Here is a 21,013-nt window from a genome sequence, read left to right as displayed (position 1 = left end):
AGCTACTTTTGCCACTGCTGTTACACAAGCTGCTCCCAAGTCCCTGTAACCTGGATAACCCAAGCTGTGACATATTACTCTCATCCCATCATGTGACCCAGAGCACTTGGCAGTAAGAAACATAATTTGAGAGGGTCTGTGCTAATCATCTGAATTATCTGCATTTACATATTTCCAGATCTGTAGCTACTTTCTGAGAAGCTTCAGAAAGTTAGCAAACACCCAGTGCCTGGAGATACAAGAAGTGTGGTACTTGTCACTCAGGCAGTCACACTGCTCTTTTGCCTGCCAGGGAACAGTAATTAAACTGACAAGAAAGCTTTGGCAGCCTGTGCCAAAGCTTGTCCATTTGTCCCCACACTTTGGGGTGACGTTTTCGCTCCAACCCTGTCTCCTATCTTGCCTTCAAAAATGATATTTCAAGGGTGTGAAAGAGCTGTTGGAGAAAGCCTGAAAACAATGCACAGATTGGAGTTTATCACTTCTCGTAGGAGCTCGCTCACTTTGTCAGATGACTTGCTGTACTTTGCAATTACTGCAAAAATAACAACAAACCATTTAAAGTGCTTTCCTCCTCTCCTTCCTTTGCTCTCCCTACTTTCTACTAACTTGTCCAAAAGTACATTGTGTTTTGTCTGCTAAAAGCACGCTGGGTGTCAGGAAGCAGCTTATTAAGGGATGAAAAATGTGCTACCTGTACACTTCTGCACTTTTGGACAAGCTGTGGATATTACCCAAATGACAAAATTCTGGTGCTTTGCATTTTTTCATGGTGACAATGGATGAAACCTCTGCCATATAAAACATCAAAAAGGTTGTTGTTTTTTTTTTTTTTTGTCTTTGCCTTGTGTGGTAAAAAAGAGTTAAGCAGGATACCTGCAGTGTTATCCAAAATTACTGTTAAAAAGTAGGCTTCCAGTTTGGGTGCTTATGGCTTATAATCTTAAAAAAGGTTTTTGGATCTTCTGCAGTAAGCTAAAGATATATTTTGATGGTTTAACCACATATATATAAATATTGGCTTAAAGGTATATATAGATCTTCTCCCTTAAGAATTTAGGGTGTCCCAGGGGTGCAGCCAGATGAGCTCAGTTTTTGGAAGAGAACAACCCAGAATAACAGGAAAAAAAAATTGTGTGTTGCCTCCAACATCTCCAGTCCAAATACTGAAGCACGCTGCTGATATGTGAGAAAATGCAGGATAATTTGCCCTTATACAGAACTGCATTGCCTAAATTGAAAGTCGCAAAAACTAAATGAATGCATGCAATTTAAATTAAATGAGCTTTATGTTGCAGTCTTCAGTTATCTAAGGCACTTTTAATTACATATGTAAGGAAGTGTATTCATCTAAAGCACATTATAGCAAGTGACATTCTCCCTCTAAAATGTGCTCAAAAATTAACATTCTGATGCTCAAGCTGGTGTAAAAACTGTCAGAGTCCATTCATTTCAGCAAAGCTGTGACAATTTTCAGAAGCCTACTATTTACCCAAGTTTTTCAGCCTCTTATTTTTTATAATAAAATAAAATAAAACTCCCTGGTTGACATTTCAGCCCATCCCTGGTGGACAAGGAGAACTGTCCATTTCTTTCCTTTTTTGCATCAACATTTATGTATTTCCACCTTCCTCTCTCCCTTCAGAGACTTTCTTTGAGCTACATAAACCCAGTACTTCAGTGTTTTCCTCTTTTTTTTAGGCCACTGATAATTTGTGTTGCTCTTCTGTGGAGTTTCTTCAATTAGCCCATGTCTCTCTCAAAGTGCAGTGCCCAGAGCTGAAGCCAGTGCTCCAGCTGAGGCCTCCTTGATGCCAACTGGAGTGGAAGAACAGAATAATTTATACAGCCCAGTGGGGTGTTGGGCTTTTGTGCAGGGCTGTGATGGAGTTTATTCTGTTGCCTGCTCCCTCTCCAGTTCTTTTTAGTCAATCTGCTCCCTTGCAGCCATCCTTCATCACACCTTTCTGCCTGTGATTATTCCTGGTGAGGTGAACTTTCTAAGATGATGTTTGCCTTACTACTTAAGGCAGATTCACCCATTTGGCTGAAGTCAATCCTGGCCTCTGGAAATGCATGGATGAACTTTCCAAACATGGCACTGCCTGCAAATTTAATAAGTGTATGTCTTACTCCATTATAAAGGAGATGACCAGTGACCACCAGACTGAAGCCTGGAGAACTCTTGATACACATCTCTGCTCTAGGACAGGGAAAAAACCTGGGAGAAATCCCACCAATTCCAGGGACATTCCTGACATGTAGAGGAGAAATATAAATGCATCCCTGTGAAGAACACAGGGCTGACAGTGCACATGATTCCAGAATGCAGTGGGATCTCAGGAGCAGAAGATCCCCTATCAGAGTCCTGGGCAAGGACCAACCAGTGCCCACACGAACAGGACACAAACAGGACCTGTGCAGGGAAGGTGCTGAGTGTTAACCTAAGCTGTAAACAGGAATACAGGCACCCACTGGCTCCATGGGTAGCACTGATTCACTGCCCTCGGTGTCTTTTATAATTTTGATTTGCTAGTTACAGAATGTGCTAAAAAAAAAAAAAAAGAGAAGAAAAGAAAAGAAATAAACAAAGCCACCCCTGGAGCAAAACTGCAAGCCTCCAGATGGGAACTCTTATGGAGAAGCAGCTATGGGATGCTGAAGCAGCAATGCTGACAAACTTCCTCACACAGACTTCATCAAGGATTTTCTTTCCAAAACGTGTGCAAGTCAGAATTTTATGTCACAGCAGAAGAAGGTTCCTCGATGGTAAAGGCAGGTGAAATCAGAAAAGCTGACAACCTGTTTTAACCCCAGACTAAATGCTTTGCTTTGAGGGACGAACACTAAGGGTTCATAAGATCTTAGAGAAAGCTAAACCGGAGAACACTGGAGACCCATGTCCACTTTTAACCAGTTAGGAAATGTTGTCCCCTTTACCAGGGCTCCACTGCTCAGCAGGATCATGAAGATGATGAACGTTTCAAACCAGTTGTGCTCAACAATTCTGTAGCAGGTCTTTCGCAGCCTCCACCAAATTTTGCCTGGAAATTTTGTGATGTCCACTGAACAGCATGGGAAGAATCTCACACAGACTGTAAGAAATAAAACAAAAACAAAGGAATTGTTAAAAAAGGCTCATTTAATTCTTAAAGCTGCAATAAGAAGCTGCTAAGGAAGATTTCTTTTAGCAATAGATTGCTGCACAGTGTCTTTCCTCCCCCTTGTTTCTCACAAAACCTCTCTGCTCAGCCTCCCATTTTCTTCTCTCACTCCTCTATTAAAAAACATTCAAAATCACTTAAAATGTGTCCCAGGGAGTCCTCCCAATGACTGTTGTGATACAGAATATATTGGCCATGAGTCACCAGCGCCCTAGGTCATTCAAAAAGTGTTAGCTGAGCTCAGGCAGCACTTCTGATCAGGACTAATAACTCTAGGAGGTTATTAGTGATGGCTTCCACATCCTTTTGAATGGAGGAAGGTTATTTTCTTGCTAGTACAATACCACTGGAATTACTGATTAAAAGTGGCAATCTGATGAAAGAGAGATGATGAGAGGAGGTGCTACAGTGCAGATGGGACCAATGTGCTGAAGAGACTCAGGCAGCAAAAGCAGGAGCCAATTTTGATCTCTTGGACTCTCATTAGCTTAAGTAAGGCATTAGAACAATCTTGGAATTATACTGAGGCAGTTAAATCCCCTTTGATGTCACAGAAATTTAGATATCTGCTCCGTAGCAGGATCCCCACTGATGCTTTGTAGCACTTTCTGACCTCAGTGACAAATAGTGTGTGATACTTAAGTGCTGTGCTGGTAGTGGGGCCCACACAAGGATTTCTGATAGGCAAGACCATGGCCATTTTTAGTTTCCTTAGCAACACTCGTTTGTTATAGCAAAAAGATATTGTCATTGGTAACAGACAGATCCATCTCTCCCACTTCAAAAACACCATGTGCATTGCCTTGTTCTGGGCAAGAACTTAAAATGGTGTGAGAGGACCCTGGGAGCCAGGAATTGTCCTGGCCAGTCAGTCTTACGCCATATAATCTGACTCAAACGTCACATTTGTTGATGAGAATGACCCTCAGAAAGATTTTATTTTCAAAAAGCAAGCTTCTTACTCTATATTTATTCCATGTGTTGTATAGGAAGAGACTTAACTATGGGGGTTTATCAGCCTCATCATGAGAAAAAAAACCACAGGCCAAGTGCTTCTATAGCTGGAAGGTGGCCAAGGTCACCAACATGTCTTGAAACAAACAGCCACTGCTCAAAAGTGAAAAAGGAGGGCATCTCACCATGGTGATGCAATGCAATGTTTTTGCAAGTAGAAATAATATTTAGGCGAAGCAGCTTGGGGAGGAAAGAAGGCGAGTGCCAAGGTTACAGAGAGAGCAGATGCTGCTAATTCAAGGTGGCATAACTGAGGTGCCTGAGCTGCCTGGGATGTGGAGGGAGATCAAGTGCGGCTCCTGGGATGCCGGGATTCCCAAGCAGTTGGAAGAGGGGCTGTGCTGGCAGCAGGCTCTGCCAGGAGGAAGAGAGCTGCTAAGTCTGCTGTGATGCTCCTGGTATTTTCTGTGAGTTTTTATTATCCCAGATCCTTCCTATGAAGCAGCAGAACTGTAGGATTTATCATAGAGGAACTACTCCCAGAACTTTTCCCCCTCGCATTTCTCAGATTTTGGTTAGGTGTGGGCTCTTGGCTTAGCTAGGTTTTCATGTGGGACTAAAAGGACAGTAAACATTTATGTAAAGGTAATTGTAGCACTTAACTATTTGTTCTCTAAATGCCTGCATCACACAGACCCACCACGTCTCCCAGTTTACCACTGTATTCCAGAACTCAGAGAAATTCTGGGCTCAGTTGAATTGTTTAAACTTTTTTAGAAAAGCAGAATACTGGGAAAAGATGGAAACATAAGAACCAGCTCTCTGTCTCTTTGTAGGTCAGGTACCACTTCAGCAAAGGCAAGAATTATTCTTCTAAGCACTTCAATCCCAAACACTAAAGAATCAAGGCAAGCGATAAAAGGACATCATATTAGTCACTACTTTTTGCTAAAAGCAGTACAATGCTCACAGCTGGCAGTGCATGTGGGTTTGGGTGTATTTTAGGAAGTAGGTACACAGAACAAACTTCACAGAGCAGATTCTCTGTTGAGAGAGTCCCATCAGGAGAATCCCACCAGCACAACATGACTGAGGGCACTATCAGCTGCATCTCTCAGTAGTGCTGCCAGAAAACTCTTGCACTACTTCTCACCCCACAGCCCACGTGGCCATCACCATCTTTCAGGTGTCTGGCTCACACTCTGTGCTTATAATTCAGGGAGGCTGCCCACCTCATTGTCACTCCAGCTTTGGATCAGGAAGATCAAAGATTTGGGCTGAAATCCCTCACTTATCAATGAATGGCTTAATGAGCAGGTTGTTCGCTCTGTAAGTGCGGATTTTTTGTGTTAAGCAGAAATCCCCCTTTGTAGTGGAAGTAGCCACTGCTTGCAGTAGAATTAACTGTCCTTGCATCTGTCTTCTGCCCAGAACCAATTTCAATTTGGAAAAAAACCAGCTTTTTTTCTTACTTAAAACACTTATACAGAAGCTTTTCGCTCTTTTCTCATGAGTTTCTACCTAGATTGTTACTTGTCTTTTTAGTCTCTTAGACGAATGCTTAGGCCCAGCCAGTAACAGGCATGACATACTCTGCCGTGCTCCAGAGTATAAATGCTCTGTAAATACTGTTGGAAAAGGTTAGGATCTCCCAGGAAGTGGCTTTCCCCATTATAAGGTAATTGGATGAATCATTCCCTGGAGGAATGATTCCACTACACAGGGAGCCTACATGATTACCTGAGCCCAGGCACAGCTAAAATTAGGGATCACCTTCATATTAGAAACTAATGAGCAGGGCACTGTGGGTTCCAAAGTCACTTCATTTGAGATGGGAAATACAACACGGTTAAACCAGGTTATTACTGATTCAGTTGGCTTCCATCTGATAGTCTACAAGTACAGAGAGGTATTTTTAAAGATAGAAAGCCAGGTAGCACCACTATATTTTTTTTTCTTTTTTAATGCTCTTTGATTGCTTTCATGCCATTTCAATCTGAAAAAAAAGAGTCCTAGTTACTGACAGTAATACCTTGAAAAATCCAAAATAGCTTATCAGATGAGTCAGCCCAAAATCACAGTGCTATTAAATCCCATGCTTTTGATTGGGCCCAATTCAGAAATGTTTAGACCAGATTCTGCTACAATTGCTAATGTCAAGTAGTATTTCCGTGAATAATCATGCTGTCTGCAATTCAGATGAAATGCTGCTTTTAACTATTCACGAAGAGCAAAAGGAAAGACGAAAAGAAAACTGACCCCAAACAGGTCTTTTAATGACTTAGTAGAAACCTGTTTCTATTTAAATTTTGTGATTTTCCTCCGTGACTGTTCTTTCATGCCTGTGCTTTTCTGGACTTGCTCTAATGCTGGTAGCCTACTGCTCTGGTCATCTTGACCTAAGCTTGCATGTTGAGTTAGAAACTTCACTGAACTAAAGAGAAAAAGTTTACTTGACCTTGGTGTGTAGTGAAATGCTTTGTTGTTTTGGGTTTTTTCCCCCCCTCCATTTCTGTGAAATCAAAATAATTTTGGTGAGTCTAAGGCATGGCCTGGAGAAGGTCTGAGCAATCCTAATGCCAGCTCTTTCCATAATAAGGCAGGTGGTCAGCAAAGCCCAGCTTTGGTGCACTTTTATCCACAAAAAAGAGATCATTCATTAACACCTTTTATCACTGCAAGTGTCAAGGCAGGAATAGAACCCCTGGCGTTTCTTATGACAATTACTCATCTTGCCTGGTCTAACAGATTTGTGCTAGCCCACTGGAAGCAGAGCTGCGAGGGAATGGGTTGTGCAGAAGACTCTGACCACCTTGTGATTTTGCCGGGGCTTAGTTTTGCCTTTAATTCATGTTGGGCTGAATTGTTTTTGAGAACAAACTGACTCATTTCCACCGTGGTCTTTTGGTAGATTAGTGCTCATCAGAACACAGAACAGAGGAAGAAGTCCCCCCAAAGGGCTGAATTATTTACTGGTAAATCTGTGAAGCTGCTCTGAGCTGCATCTGTGGTCAAGTTGCCCAAGAACAATGTCTGTTTTCAATTGACATTTGGACATTTCATACCATTTCTCATAAAACAGAGGCCTGTTTACCAAGAAACCTTTCCAAATGCATTAATACACCATGATATTATTTACTTTTTGGTTGTATTCAACAACAAGGGAAATAGTCCCTTCAGTCATTAGAGTGCCCTATAGCACAGTCACAAACTGAAGATTAAAATACATCTCTTTTAAAAAAGAGAAGGAATTTAATATACAATGCATTCTGTGTAAATATTCCTTTTGTTCCATATTCACATTTTCTAGCCTGGTGTACTCTAATCATGGAGCTCTTAGACCTGATTGCATTACCTTGGTGCATTGGTAAAAAAAAATCTCTTTGTAAATGTGGGAGTAATACTGCAAAACCTTCCTCCTCAAGGCCTGACAGCAAAGCCTATTGAGTTTAGGCTTATGGGCAAAGAATTTACAAATCCACTGCTTGTTCACACCAATATATATATTTAAATTTTCATAAAATTATTATTTTTTGCTTTGGATGTATTGGGACGCTGGTTCTCTCAGTAAACCAGGAACACCAATTGATTCCTGCCATTCTGTTGTCCAGCACATGGGTTACTTTATGTTCAAACCACAGCAATTTTGTGAGTGCCCTCACACAAGAGTTCTCAACTATTGGGACATTCATTTTTAGAACAAAACAGAATTTTTCTTAGCTTTGAATGCTGGTTCCAGCATTGCTTGGTTTGACACAGAATACGGCTTCCTCAGCATGAACTCCAGCAGGCAGGTATTCATAACATGGGTTTTGTATATATATTTATGTATATGCCAAGCTGGGTTTCTAATGACCAGTCTGGTGACCTGGGCATGCACAAATAAGAGAGCAAACCCAACTGAACCCCCTTTGAAAGACCCCAACTCTCTCCCCATGCTGGAGGGAATATGATCTCATTAGACTCTTCTTACTTAACCCTTTCCTCATCTTCTGGCCCTGCTCCTAACTCAGGGAGGTTGGAACTGCATGACCTTTAAGGTCCCCTGCAACCTGAACCATTCCATGATTCTGTGACTGAACATCTGGGTTTTGTAGTGTGAAAGAGATTTATGGTCCTGTCTCCAGCATTTGGGTACCTGAGACACATCAGGAGACCTGAGATTTAACTTGTGTGCTAGGACTGGGGGCTGCCAAGAGGGCATCTTACAAAACCACAGCCAGGTGTTTTTACCCTTCCAAGGGCTTAACAAGGGTACATTTCTTGTTTATCTGCTGCTACTGTCCTCAAAACATATCATCTAGGAGGTCACAACAAAGGCACCTTGGAGCAAAGACAGTGGGCAGCCTGGCTTACCATTGATGTAATCTGTGCTTAGAGTGAGGGCGTGGATGAGTTTTAAATCTAGAGCTCCTGTCCAACCTGTATTAATTTAATTCTCAATGAGTAACAGGGCTGCAAGTGTCTTATATGCCTCAGAACTGTGTACAACATAATGAGTAACACGCCGTTCCTGGTGGAAAAACACAGAGTATCTCAGGTATGACAGCCAGAGGGAAGAAATGCTTTAAAACTTGGGTTTGTTCTATGATTTTTTCCTAGGATGCCAATGAGCACATTTTGTTTGGCTTGGCTTGGTTTTCCTCAGCCTTTAAAAATCATCTAGTGGTAGTCAGCCCCTGTAACTCTGCTTAGATTTATCCTGTTTAATGGTCTATTTTTTCCTTCTCTTCCCTTTTGTGCTTCTAAACTGCCTCTATCTGCAGTTGGGAAGGGCAGGACACAGATCCCACCACTAATCAGAGCAACTTCACTTGAGCAGGTGGCATTTTCCAATTGCAATTTCCAAAACAAACAAACGTTTGGGCGTTTTAGGAGCGATAATGGCTCCGACCACAGTCACATGGAAAGACGGTTCTGGGCGTCCTCGGTGTCACGAGTTGGGACCAACCACGCGTTGAGCAAGGTTGCTCATTCTCGCATGACCCTCTGGTGATATTCCCTCGAAACCTCTGCCAGCGGGATGTGTCCGGGGAATTACGCCTAAGGACTTGGTGGAATCTTTCTCCTATTAGGGTCAGGGAGAGAGGAGCTCACCATGGCCTGAGGGCTCTCTTTGGATGACCTTCTGTGAGACACAGAAGATAATGTCCAAACAGGGAGTAAATTTTGCTGCAGAGAACACATACCAATGGAGGTAACAGGAGTGGAGTGTTGCAAGGCATCTGGAGGAAAAAATACCCAAATAGCTGGCATTGGATAAATGCTCCTTTCCCATCAACTGGCAACCAGAAATGGTCTCTCCATTTCTATAGGGTTTTTCCCAGCAATACTTGCTAGCTGCCAGGTCTGTGACCCTACCTTGGCTTCACATGTCCTGACCCAAGAATGCTCCCTGTTGACCCTAATCAAAGCTATTTTGAGATGATAACACATTAACAGGGCTCCCCAAGAAAAACGACCTATGGCTTATCCGGGTCACCCAACTCCCGGAAAACCGTGACCTCAGCAAACTTCCAGCAACTATTTCAAGAACATGCATTATCTTTGTTGCCTTTGTTATCTGAAAAAAAAGGGGCCTGAATCTGGAACATATTTGTTCAGGACATAACCTATGTTAGATGTATTTAGAAATGTCATAGTTTGAATTTAGATAGCTGGTGAGCTAACATGGTAAGAAATTAACCCTTCCCCTCTTGCTCTTCTTTTTCACATTATTTCCTTCTTTCACCAGTATTAACTTGCATGCTCCCAATGTACCAAATATTATTGTATCTCTTTATAAAGAGTCATAAAGGCAGCACTAGATAAACCTGCCCAGTGCATGCCCTTCAATATTTTCATTTTAGTACTTTAAAGCCTTGTCATCTCAGCTAATTAGACTGTTGTTTGTTGGCTTACTTCATTGGCTTACTATACTGAAGTGACAGCTGCATGAGGTTTAATTGCAATAGTAAGTTTGGGCAAAAATATTGGAAATATTTAATAGCAGTTGATTACAGGAAAACACTTTGTTTCCCTGCATAAATTAAAACTAATGTTAACGTTGCTGCTGTAAGAATCATTTGGACTTTCAGTTTATGGCAATTTGACTTGAAATTTTATGAGCGAATAATCACGTTGTGTTTGTGCATTTTTGCCAAATCCATGAGCAATGTGATCACATTTAGCTGAAACACTAAGCTCTGAAAAATGTGCATGCATAATATGTGCTACACAGGAAAGCAGAGTAGATGTGTTGAGGAGGATGTCGCCTGCACCTGCAGGTGTCCCTGGACACCATGCACTGGGCTGAGGGCTGGGAGCAGGCTCTCCTTCAATTCCAATTTAGAGCTCAAGGCTCAGCTGGCTACACCCTGGGAGAAGAGAAAAACACTTTGACTTGCACAGGCACTGGTGAGGAACTAGGAGAGGTTAGGAGTAAAAAAAAAGTCAGGAACAGGGGTGCTCTGGAGGAAGGGTTCAGGAGCCAGAGCCTGGGTAGATGTAACCCAAGGCAAACTTGGGATTCAGCCCACAGTGCCTTCGTTTCTGCATTGCTCTGCTGCCAGAATGATCAGCAGGCTTCAAAGCTGGTTAAATACTTCCAGTGATCCATCTAGAAGAGCCCTGCTTGCTAGCCTGCATCCCTCTGTCAGCACTGAGGAAGATCTGGCAAACTGGGTTGGTTCCATGGTGGTCCTGCACTGTGCAATTTCAGGCAGGTCTGGTTATTTTAAGACAGATCAAATTACAGCATGCTGCTGCTCTGGGAACGTGCTGTGTGATGTCTGCCTCGTTTCTTCTAAAAACTGGGTGGTGGTCGTGGCAAACCACAGTTTCAGAATTTGGAAGCTGGCATCTGAACAGCGCTGATCTCACAACACTGGCTTGTTTAAGCATCATAACACGGAGACTGCACAACAGAGATTGCTGCTCACTAGCCCCATTAAGAAATATATTGTGAAAGAATGAAAACACCAGATCTCATTTTTAAATGTTATTGCATGGGCCTGAATAGTTACACCATGCTTTCTTCTGTCAGCTGCATTAATTTTTGGCTACTGCTTTTAAGCAGAGCTGCCAAAAAAATATTTAGATCCTAGGGACATTTGTAAGCCCTGCAGGGCTCCCTTACCTCATTCAATCATCTTTCTCACAGATATAGAGATGCACATTTTTGCTGACTTCAGGGGCATTCATATACCCTGCAAATCATCTCTGTCTGATCCCATCTGAGCTGCTCTGTTTTTGTTTACAATAATGCTTGAATTTTCAAGGGACTATTCTTACATTCAGCTAACCCTATTTTTCCCAACCCAGATTTAAAGGAAAACGAAAAATTTGACTGAGATAATATTTGGAAAAGAACTCACTCTGAAAAGAAATAACTTAGGATGTTATTTACTTTAGATATTTATTTTAACAGATCTTCTGATGTAGCTGGATTTTAAATCTGTGTTTTGGAGCAGGCTGATGTTAAAATATTAATAAAATGATGGAGAATTTCAGTATTAAAAGAGATATGCAAATGTGGTCTGTTGTTATCTAAGATAATTATGCTAAATTCCCTTTACATAGCACTTCTCTGACCAGATGAAAGTAACTGGATGTGCTAATCTTGACACCCCTTAAAATAAATGGAAGAGAGTCCCTGGGACTCGTGAAGCCTCCAGACAGATTCTATGAACTGCCTGGATACACTCATCTGGTCATTCTGATCTGGTCAGTTCTTGACCAAATTTGATCATGCACAAATACTGGAAGGCAAAAATCTTCACTAGCCAAATGACAAAAATCAGCATTTAAAAAACAAAATAAAAAACAGACAACTCTTTATGGCACAAATGATGATTTTAAAAGCCTAAGACTTTAGAAGTTGCAGAGCATTTTAGAGCATGCTTTTGGCTTATCTCACCTTGGAAAGCCAAAGACTAATGAATTCAAGGGATTTTGATTGTGGGTTTGGAGCTTTATAGTGCCTAAGAAACGAAGTGCATCCAGTGAAATACTACTTCAAGCAACCAGAGCAACATGGTGAGAAGGTCAGGAGATGTTCATTTAGAGAAAAGAAGGTTTCTTGCCTCATCATTGCAGTGAAACATGCAGGCTCTTACCTTCGGGGAAGCAATCTTCAGGTTCCATCAGCTCCTCAGCAAACTCGGGGATCTGCTCCAGCAGCTCTGCAGGATTTGTCAAATCCACTGTGCTGCCTTCAGAAAGACTGATTTCATCAAGCTTGTTGTCAACAAGAGCAAAGATGAGGAAAACAAATTGATCAGTAGCCCTGGCAGAAGTATCTGAGTTATCATTCCAGTGACCAACACCCCAGCTGAAGCCACCCCAACAGAGACATTGTCATGCACTTCCCATGGTGGCACTCCTTGGTGACAGCTCTGCCTACCCTGAGAACAGGGGTTGACCCATCATCAACAACTTAACATATAGAACTTACTTTTTGAAACAAAAGAGAAGCAAACCACAGAAAGAGAGTGAACAGCCACTGGATATTAATCACAGGATCTTAGAATGATTTGGGTTGGGAGGGATCTTCAGGATCATCCGGTTCCAGCCCCCCTGCCATGGGCAGGGACACCTTCCACTAGACCAGGTTGCTGTGGTAAATGCTGGGTGGAACCTTGGAATGATGGACTTCATCTGTTTGACATCCTGAAGGCTCATACCTTTGGGTGGGGGCACCAGAAGTGGGACCCATCTCCTGAAATGCTGAAGGATGAATTGGATGACCTGCCTTAGGCTCCTGTCTTTTGGGCCTCATTCCTGAGGTTCCTCACCCACAGCTGGTGGGTAAAATCTGCACCTGCTCAGTCAGGACCATGCTCTGCTCCTGCTGACAGCCTCTCCTCCAGGAGGAGCAGAAATCCCTTTTGCCAGTGTCCAGTCATGGGAAGCCGAAATACAAATATGAGAGGGCTCCTCCTGTCTCCTCCCATGTCTGATTTGTTCTCACCACAGGACATGGCCCCTTGTCTTTCTGTCCCACCTTTCTGATCTCCAGGTGATGCAGGAGCAGGGACACGTGGCTTTTGGAAGTGTCACAAGGGCTCTACCACTTGCTTGAAATATTTGACACCATCATCTTAGGTGCATTGTTTAAATTCAGCGTTTCTCAGATCCTCCTCTGCAGAATGGGACAAGAATATTCCCACTCCCTGAAGTATTGGTTGTCTCATCTATTTAGAGCAGGAACTCTCAAGGAGATCTGGGTAAAAAAAAAATTCTGGGGAATATCTTATTTTCAAAATCTGTTTTGAAGGCTGAACTCATTAAAAGACATATGATACATGATTCAGTAAGTCACCCAAATATGAAACAGAAATTTCATTTCAGGTTAAACTTTCCTTTAACAGAATCAAGACACTTTCTTTAGAAGAAAACAGGAAATATTTCCATCCTATTTTATTTTGCTAAGTAAAATAATGGATTTATATTTTGTGTTAATCCAAATTTAAATTTTACTTCATTTGCTTGTAAATTTTACAAGTAAAATAGCTTGGTCACTAAAGACTAAAGACCTGATATTTGTCCAGTCCTGCTCACAGTTTGTTTCTGGATGTATTAGAGAATTATCTGGTGTAAGTGAGCAATACCAAAGCTGGTATCTTCCATGGGACAAGGCAATGACAAATAGCTCCAAGCAGGAGAAGTGTGTTATTTGTGAGCTGGTTTACTCTGTTCTCTGAGTTCCCACTTAAAAGTTTTTGTGCTTTATCTTGCAATACTATTGCCTTCATTTAAAAAAAAAAATGAGGGCAATAATACTTACCCATGCTTTTAAACAGCCTGTGAGATGGTTATATGAGAGATGGCACGTACAGATAAAGTATTATTTTCATAAGCATGATGGTGATGGAGTATGAGGCTAGGCACAGTTTTCTATATTTATTATTAATGTGAAAATGGGCCTTCTGTTTTCCAGCATACACAGCCAATGTAAAATTTATAGCTGAATTCAGAGAAATGCTGAACCTGGGGTAAAATGGGAAAGACTGAACATTCCAGCAGCACTTGCAAGCGGGGGTGGAAGCTACTTGTTTGCAATTAGCTGCAGCATCCAGAAGGTCATAGTCTTGGCTAGGGTTTTTAATGCTCTACTCAAAAGATCTGCAAACAATTGAGAAGAGACCTTTTAAAAAGAGAGTCAGAACAGAAAGAACAGAACAGGTCCAAGATATGGATAAAGCTTCTGAAAACCCATATTCAGAATGCAGCTGTCATATAGAGCCCATTTCCTACAGGCTCACAGCGGCGTATGACGGTGGAAAAAAATGTCATACCAAGTTTTAGCACAGTCAGAACTTTATGATTCTGTTCATTAGGGAATGCATTTAGTCATTATGTGTTCTGATATGAAGATGTCAAAACAGAATCACTGAAATAGTCCTAAATCATATGCAGCTGTAGTATGTAGAAAATAGGGGATCCAATGAGAAGCTTTGTTGGGTACAATTTTTACCAATAGCCAGAAATCAAAGAAAACTGTGAGAACAATGTCAGCTCGATAACATTTTCAGCTAAAGAGCTGGATTTAGCAGAGACAGTTTAGGAAATTCACAGAACAAAATACAGTGAAATTAACATAGACTATTTTGTTATTTCTCAGGAGGAGTTTCCAGGAAATATTAGAATCCATCAGTGTCAAAGGGAGGTGGGGAACATGCAAGGCAAACAGACAGGGTTTCTTCTGAAAAGACTTCAAAGAAGAGATAATGAAGATGGATTCAGAAAACAGTAGATTAAAGTTTGAGAGTATGAACAAGGACTAGAAAAAAGAACTGGACATATGAGAGAGAAGGAAAAAATTTGGGATGGTTCTAGGAAGGAAGCAAAGGTTACTCTTTGCCAGAAAGGTTAAAAGGGTTAAGAAGGTTTTCATGAGCTCAGGGAAGAGTCAGGGACACAAGAGCAATTGATGAGGGAAATGTAGCTAATCAAAATTCAGTTGTCTAAGAAAATAAACACTTCTTAAAATCATCCAACAAGGGGATCAATAACGAGATGGGGGAGAACCTGTTAGAATTAATAGAAATGTAAGTAGAGAAATATCTAGAAAGCCTATATATACATATACAAACCAGCAGATCCAGGCAAGGCAGGCTGCAGAGCATAAAGGGATCCAATACACCCAGTTAACACATCATTAGCAATCAATAGTGAATGCTCATGGAAAACTGGAAACCGCCCAGGAGAGCAGCAATAAATAAACACAACACTGAGCTGAGAGAGGAGGAAAAGGGAATAATCATGGGAATCACAGATCACTAAACACTCACTGTAGCCTGTGATTAAAGTAAATTAAATAAAGACAGAGAGGAGAAAAGGAGAGTGTTTGCTCAGAGTGAAATGTCATAAAGGCAGTGAGGTGGTTCTCCTCACTAAGCGTGCTAAGAGAACTCTGCACAAACAGGGTGAAAAGAGGTCAAAAGAAGGCAAAAAGGACAAATAGAAAATCTTCTTTCTTGGAATAGGTGAGCGGAGGAAGTGTGCCAGGCAGAGGCAACAGGACCTCTCGGAGACCCCTTTGGAAGATCTTTCCCTGGTGCATAAATTCATGTTGCAGAAGGCAGTTTTTAAAGTGTTTGTTGGTGGAGTGACTGTTTCAAGTACTCGGACAGGGCTTCCATACCCACTGCTTGTGCCTGTAATAGCAGAAAATTGATCTGAAAGTGTTTTTCAAAAAGCCATTAGCCGTGAGATGCTGAAATCACGTTGAAAGTTGATGTTTGCTCAAGGCTTAGCCCTCTTACATCCCTTCTTCTCTGCCTCACCTCTGAAAATCAGAGCCTTAATCTATCAAATTGACATATGATATATAAACCTTAAGAAAACAGTTGGATGTCTGTTATAGAAAAGCCTACTTTTAAAATAAATTGTAATTGGCTCAGGTTCACCCATTGCTGTGCAGAGAAAAGCCATTCTAAGGACCCAAATATAGCACAAACTTTCTCTTCAGAGGAGGAAATCTGTGGGGATTAGGGTCAGCATTATCTTCACTAAAGATATAGAAGAGGTCCTGACCAATATAATCCTCATGTTAGCTGATAATATTAAATTGGAGAGAGTATTGAAATTGAGGAAGCAGAAGGGGAAAGAGAAGGGAAAAATTGAGAGAATATAGCAAAATGGGACATGATTTAAAAAAGTACAAATGGGCAAGTTACAGCAAAATTTCAATGGACATTTTGGAAACTTGGAGTAACATTAAAAAAAATTAAACATGATTTTTCAGTGGGATATAATGATGTAGAAAACCATATAAAAGCATCATGTCTAGATAATGAGATATTATTTCTTCTTTTACGCTTCTGTAAGAATTGTATTTGGAATATTGTGCTTGCTTCTTGGCAAAAGAGCTCTGAAAAGAAGCAGTTGAGGGAGTTGCAAAGAAAGAGGTAAAAAAAGTCAGATAAAGGGCACAGAGATATTAATTTACAAGAAATAATTAAATGAAAGAACAATGGTGCATGACTTCAGGGGGTAAGCCCCAGACAATAGGAAGCAAGCAACAGTCTATTAACAGTCTATAACAGCGATATTAATTCATACAAAGAGACTGATGGATAAAATTGGTAAAAGACAGTAATGGAATGGCCCTTTGAAGAGGAGAAAATGTGAAAAAAGGCTGGTATTTAAGGAAATATACCCAGACATGAGATATTTCTTTTTAGCAAGTGAATTATTCCTTTTGGTAAATGAAGAAATCTAAATTGCCTGAATCATTTAAAACCAGATTCCACAAAGTTGTATGAAATATTTTATGGGTCAGCATTTTGGCAGAGAAAGCAAGAAGTTTGTACTCTGAAGTCTTCTCTACCCGTGACACCAATGATTTTATTTCTACGGTGACTTTCTGATGATTTATATAGAATGAATTTTTAATCACATAATGTAACCTCTACTGACACCAAGAGTGTTTAATTTGGAACACATCCAGCGTTTCCTGTTACTGACAACCACTGAAAGCCCTGCCTCTTGGGCATACCAATTCTGTTATTCCCTTGCAGTTGTTGGCTTTATTTGGCCAGTTGCAACTTCTTGGGACATTCATCAAAAATATGACGAGCATGTCCTCGCGTGCCGGCACAAAGATTCCTTCTGCACAGGGGGACCGTGAGCATGCAATGTCCACACGGGATCTGCCCTTCCAAAATAGCATCCTTTGGGCTTTGCTCTTTTGTGTTGGCATTCATAGCCTCGTGTGAACTTCCGTTTGATTTCAAGTCATCCCTGGATTATTGCCATGTCCCTCCACCTCTTTCTAAGCAGCTGCAAATAGAACCAATTATACTCTGCTATAGAGAGGTGGCATTTGTGTCTCAGGACCCTTTGAAAGTTGAGGGAGGAAATGGGGATTATTTCTTTATCACGATGTTGCTGAATATATCGGGGCTAGAATGTTCCTGACTTATCATGACATTTTGTTGTAGCACTAAAGAAGGACATAGTTTTCTGACCTCCCTGTTAGGATCACAGGGTTCATTTGTCTTAAAAAGATATTTAAACATGAAGGATACTTAATCCCCTGAAAGAAAAATGCCTGACATGGTCTTCTAATTCCTCCTAGTTATAATGCTTCTTTACATTGTTTGAAACTTTTGTGTTTATTTGCTAAATATACATATATATATATTTTTTTCCCTGAGACCAGGATATCAAATATTTGAGTCTCCTTCCTCTAAATTCAGGGTGTTTTCTTTCTGAAGATGAATATGCCAAGAAGTGCTCCAGCAAGGATTGCCCTTTAAAGAAATGCTTCATGTTTGGAGGATTTCTGGTTCCTGTGAGTGGAATTTATCTTACCTAAGCGTGCAACCTAAGTGCTCCCTTTATAGTTAATGGAGAGAAATAGGCACTTTTATGAGATCTGACCTAATGTAAATTCTGATTTCAGCTGGAGACGCATTTACCTGCCTACATCGTCTATACAGAGGCCTCAGATGACAAGTTCAGATGCAGATTATCTACATTTAGTTCAGTAAATTCCACTCCATATGACAGCATGAATCAGCAGGCTTGGAGAAGGGGAGCCCTGGCTGTTTCCTGGTGTCCTGTCAAGATTTCTCCATGGGATTGCTCCTGCTGGGCACAAACTTGCCAGCAGTTTTAGAGCAGAACTGGGAGGGGTGTGTTGTGTGTGAGTACTGCACCATCCTTTCCCTTTCATTAATTTTACCCCATGCAATCATCCCTGGTTCCAACCTCAAGCAGCTGTGGAGTTCTCCAAACTCCCAGGACATCCCAAATCTCCATTTCCTGATTTCAAAGAGAGGAATCCATCCCTCTCTAATAATAAAGGCAATGCTATGTCAGTAAAATGCTAAATCTGAAGGGGAAGAGCCCCCAACAAGTCAGCAAGGAGGATACAGGCAATACAACAGCCTGCAGTCACTCAGTGTACAGCACAAACACATTATTTTTGATATTTATGTTTATAAGGACAATATAATCCCACAACTTGAAAAGAAATGTCAATGTATACACATCAAGAAACAATTAATGAGGTGCACTTTGGCCAAATCAACTGAATAATACCAAGGCTTGCTCTTTAGTTAGTACCTTCACGTCAGCTACTTAAATTGTCGCATCTTTCTTGGGCGTGTGTTAACAGGAAAAGAAATGTTAATCTGTGACAGAGAGCAGATGCCCTCCAGTGAACTCAACATTCAGGTCTGCCAAGTCAGCAGATGCCATTCCTAGAGCTGCTTTTCAGTGGGAAATCACACACATATTTTCTCCTAAAATGAGATAGTTACATTATTGATGATTTTGTGGAGTTTTTTTGTTGTTTGTTTGTTTTTCCCCAAAGCCTCTTACAATTCCATCTTAATTTATAATGTTTTGTAAGCTTTCCAATTATTTTTATAACGACAAAATCCTCTCTCTTCTCTACTAAGACTGTAATACCTATTACACACTATTGCTTTCCTACCCCTTGACAAACATGTATTTTTACAAGCCATAAACCCCACATAAACCAGTGGCATGCACTATGGAGCTGGTGCAATGAATTTCATGCAGTATCAGGTAGGAAAGTTTTTTGTGTTACCTCTTTTTGCCCTACTGGAGGTGGTGGCTCAGCCTTCAACTGCTTATCCACGTGCAACTCACTTAACTCTTCATAAATCTCAGAGTTCTGACTCCGGACGCCTGGGCTTTGGCATCGCTGCCCCCTCAGCTGCAGCTGCTTTTCCTGCTGGAAATAATCTTAGATGGGTTTATTTTCTTTTTTTTTTCCTTTGATATCATGCTTATTTCTTAAGGAGAACTCTCCAGCTAGAAGAGAAAACAGCCTGGGCTATTCTGGACATCTTAAAGAAAATGGCAAGAAATGAGATAACACATATTTATGTTGCAAATTTTGAACTTCAGTAACTTGGATATGTCAAGATAACTGGCTGTGGAAAATGGACATACAAATAGACCAACTTTCTTTCCTGAGCTGTTGTTGCTGAGGTGGGAATGCCATCTCCATTTCGAGCCTGGTTTGGAGACACAAACTTCCTCCAATGAGCTGGGCACAGAGAGAGATGGCTGCCAAATAACCAAGGTGTGTACTCAGAAAATTCACCATCAGATGGTGACAATGTAAAAGCTGGAGAAAGGCACGAGGGCAAAGCCCATTATTGTTCTACAAGTCTGCTTGAAAGTGTGAAAAATCCCCACACCCAGAGAAGGAAAGGTACTTATTGAAGGAGAAAAAAAATGCAAAGTTCACTGGAAAAGATAAAAGATATCTGAAAATAGATATGGAAACAGTGCAGGTAAACATGCGAATGTATGAGGCTCCTATTCAGAAAAACACTTAAGGCTACTTTGCAGCCACTGAAGCACACGGGGCTGAACCGCAGGCTGGAAGGAGAGCACACTCTGAAGCACTTCCCTGAAAGAGGATGGACTCTGGAAGCACGGCAATAATTTTTTCTCTCAGTAAACACATTTGACTAGGCCTAGTGCTTGCTAGTATGGTGGTGCCATTAAATCCAGCTGCTTCTTCCTGGGGTGGTGATTATTGCTGCTGAGCTCTCAAGAAGTTCTCCCAGCCTAATGGCAGAGGAAAGGATGTTTGCAGGGTTGGTCCCTCCCTCTGGAGGCCCAGGTTCTCTGTTTGTGTGGCTTTATTGATCCACCTAAGGCGGGGACTTCACTGAAAACTCCACAGCTCATCACAGCACTACCACTGTTCTTGCCATTACAAACACAGCTACTAAAATATTAATAAAGCCCCAACCGGATTCAAAAGGCTGTGCTGAATTGCTTACAGAGGGACTTCCATGCTGAGAAAAAAATTACAAGCACAACCGGATTTCAATAGTAATTATTTAAACCTGTTTATCTTTCACTTGTCCAGCCTTTTTTTTTTTTTTTTTTCCCTTGGCTTGACTGACATTCGGTGTTATTCAGGTATTAAGCAAATTTCCCTTCCCCAGGGAGCTCCAGACTACCTGCCTCAGTTTTAAAGCCACAGCACCACAGGAAATCCCTCAAGAGATGCCCTGAGCATAAAAACACTTTCTTCCAAATATGAAGTTTCCTATCTGGAAGAATGAGTGACACAAAGGAAGCAGTTGGTTAAGCAAATTGCTCTCTGTATAAATACTCTTGGACTGTCAGGTTTGTACCAGTCTTTTCAATGCCGTTGTGTGTTTCTGGGAAATTAATTTAAAATCAAATTACTTGTTTCCTGATTTGGAGGACATGTGGTCTGAAATATATTCTAACTTTAATAAATCAAGTTATGCGTGTCCAAACCCATACCCTCTGCACAGGAAGGTACTACATACAATTTCTAGTCACACATTAGCACTGATCTTCATAGGCCAATAACCACAGAGTTACAGGTATGTATCTGACAAAAAAAAAGTATTTTTAAGGCTTTTCAGCAGTCTTTTTCTTCA

At 41.2% G+C, this 21,013-nt stretch overlaps 1 protein-coding gene across 4 annotated transcripts in view; it reads right to left on the bottom strand.

Annotated features, from left to right (window-relative positions):
- Nucleotides 1-21,013, bottom strand: part of LOC131575634 (sodium channel protein type 5 subunit alpha-like) — a 210,234-nt gene that overhangs the window by 35,963 nt on the left and 153,258 nt on the right. For 2 of the 4 annotated variants that reach the window (XM_058831335.1, XM_058831336.1), the window contains exons 17-19: nucleotides 19,165-19,311; nucleotides 12,215-12,335; nucleotides 2,941-3,095 (exon numbers count right to left, since the gene is read on the bottom strand). In XM_058831335.1, coding sequence (XP_058687318.1) covers nucleotides 2,941-3,095; nucleotides 12,215-12,335; nucleotides 19,165-19,311 — 423 coding nt within the window. The remainder of the gene's footprint in view (nucleotides 1-2,940; nucleotides 3,096-12,214; nucleotides 12,336-19,164; nucleotides 19,312-21,013) is intronic. The other 2 variants (XM_058831337.1, XM_058831338.1) reach the window with 2 other exon arrangements.

This window comes from Poecile atricapillus, chromosome 2 (assembly GCF_030490865.1).
Source record: "Poecile atricapillus isolate bPoeAtr1 chromosome 2, bPoeAtr1.hap1, whole genome shotgun sequence".
NCBI classification, from domain to species: Eukaryota; Metazoa; Chordata; class Aves; order Passeriformes; family Paridae; genus Poecile; species Poecile atricapillus.
Note: the sequence above shows the minus strand (reverse complement) of the source record. Positions and strands in the feature narration are given on the sequence as shown.